Source organism: Trichomycterus rosablanca, chromosome 22 (genome assembly GCF_030014385.1).
Source record: "Trichomycterus rosablanca isolate fTriRos1 chromosome 22, fTriRos1.hap1, whole genome shotgun sequence".
In the NCBI taxonomy this organism is placed as follows: Eukaryota; Metazoa; Chordata; class Actinopteri; order Siluriformes; family Trichomycteridae; genus Trichomycterus; species Trichomycterus rosablanca.
This window is the reverse complement of record NC_086009.1, coordinates 13,044,225-13,046,481: the sequence shown is the minus strand read 5'-3', so window position 1 is coordinate 13,046,481 and position 2,257 is coordinate 13,044,225. Positions and strand designations below refer to the sequence as shown.

The window sequence follows — 2,257 nt, the reverse complement described above, 5'->3', positions numbered from 1 at the left end:
ATTATATCATTACTATTATTCTTATTATTCTTATTCTTATTGTTATTCTTATTGTTGTTGTTATTAATATTATGTTCACCAAACTGTAGCTGTACGTGAGAGAAACTCGTTTAAACTGTTTTTCGTTTGTTTTGAATTCAGCTTAGGTTTTGCTGTCAACTAAACCTAGTTTTGGTTATAGATCAGTCCATGATTCAATTAAATCGACCCCAAGTCGACCAGGAAACTATCTAAGGTGGCGGTATAAAAGTAGAGCTTTAGTACTACATATTTAGAAACTTAAATACATATATTATATATATATATATATATATATATATATATATATATATATATATATATATATATATACATACACAACACATTTCTACAATCAGGAGAATTGGGGGCATTATATACGACATAATTTGCATGTAAGGTTTTCAGAGCAATTCAGAGCAATTATAAAGAATAATGGTGATACGTGCACATCACTAAATCTAATATAATATAGTGCAGCGAATATATTATATATATTATATATTGCACTGGTAAAGAGGACTAAAAAATAGGGGTTTAAATCTTAAAAAGAGTATTTGTATCCTTTCTTCGTTTCTCTTTTTCTTTTTCGGGAAAGCCTTTCACGCAGGGCTTGACATATTCGTGCTGTTATCAGATTGATGGGCCAGTTTGATTGAAGTGGCTTTGTCATGCAAATGTCAAGCGAGTGATGGATGGTCGCCGTGCGCTGACAAACTTCTGGAGGTCCCCTCACTATTGGCGCCGTGAGGGATCACGTGACCAGCAGCTGAGGTGAAGATGTGTAATAGGAATAGTAGCACGGGCAAATACTCTGGAGGTAAGCATTGGCTTTTTTTCCCACATGACATACTGCTGTGGGGTTGTAGCACGGACACTCTTTTGCCATTAGCTGCGCATGGACAGTTCCAGAATGAACTCGTTCTTGGAATACACAACTTGCAACAGGGGAACAAACGCTTACTCCAACACCAAGTCTGGATACCATCACTTGGATCAGGCTTTCCAGGGCCCCTTTCAGTCCGGTGACAGCTATAACTCTGATGGACGACTTTTCGTAGGGGGCAGCTCGTCGCCTTCTACCGCACAACATCAGCACCAGAGCGGAGGCTACGTACATCACCAGCACCAAACCCACACAAGTGGCATGGGCCTCCCTTATTGTGGCACAGGGTATGGAGCACAGGCAGCTGCCACCACGGACTATAGCCATCATCAGTATTTTATGAACCACGATCAAGATGGAATGTATTTTCAGTCCTCTGGATACGCTTCTTCAAATGTAGGGCCTAGTTATGGCTCTGTGGCCGGTGCGTACTGCGGCACACAGGGTGCTGTTCCGACAGCGCCATATCATATGAACAGTTGCGAAGGCCAGGATCACCAACACCTATACAGTCATGGAACATATGGAGACTTATCATCCTGCGAGGAGAAAGACACGGGCTCAGAACAAATGCCAGGGAAAACCTTTGACTGGATGAAAGTTAAAAGGAACCCTCCAAAAACTGGTGGGTTGTTTAATTTTTTTCTTCTGAAAGATTGATCCATAGCCATGCGTTTTCGTTGCTTTTATGGATCGAACATGTTTACTGTAAGCCTGTACTGGCTATTGTTTTATGCTTTATATTTATATACATCTATACATTGTTACAAGTATTACAAGCATCGTTTTGTGTTACTAACACTTGTTTAAAATCTTATTTCCACAGCTAAAGTGACCGAATACGGTTTGGGTCCTTCAAACACAATCCGCACAAATTTCACAACGAAACAGCTTACAGAGCTCGAAAAGGAGTTTCACTATAGTAAATACCTGACCCGGGCAAGACGGGTGGAAATCGCAGCTACCCTCGAACTGAACGAGACACAGGTGAAGATTTGGTTCCAGAACAGGAGAATGAAGCAAAAGAAACGTGAAAAAGAGGGACTCGCAACATCCTCTTCTATCTTATGTAAGGACTCAGAGGAAAACTCAGATCATTCCACATCAACATCTCCAGGCACGTCTCCAAGTCCTGATGCTTGAAGAAATGAAGAAACGCACTAAATCAGTATAAATTAGAGTTTTTAATTTAAAATTGTATTTTCTTAAACATTCCAGTGTTCAAACAGACTTTAATCATGCAAAATCAGGACTTGAATGGTTTGTTTACAGAGTGATTTTAACTTGGAAAAGTGAAGTCTACTAGCATTAGTAATTTGAACAATTCTAATTCTGATTAAGATAAGCCACTTT

General features: G+C 39.5%; 1 protein-coding gene across 1 annotated transcript; it reads left to right on the top strand.

Annotated features, from left to right (window-relative positions):
• Window positions 1-916: 916 nt before the first annotated feature.
• Window positions 917-2,047, top strand: hoxb1a (homeobox B1a). The gene is made up of 2 exons (XM_063018837.1): window positions 917-1,529; window positions 1,731-2,047. Exons 1-2 carry the CDS (start codon window positions 917-919, stop codon window positions 2,045-2,047), a joined length of 930 nt encoding a protein of 309 aa, XP_062874907.1.
• Window positions 2,048-2,257: the final 210 nt, after the last annotated feature.

Coding starts and splice junctions, on each gene's coding strand:
- hoxb1a (XM_063018837.1), top strand. CDS start 917: ATGGACAGTTCCAGAATGAACTCGTTCTTGGAATACACAACTTGCAAC. Junction 1,530..1,730: donor AAGGAACCCTCCAAAAACTG/GTGGGTTGTTTA, acceptor TTATTTCCACAG/CTAAAGTGACCGAATACGGT.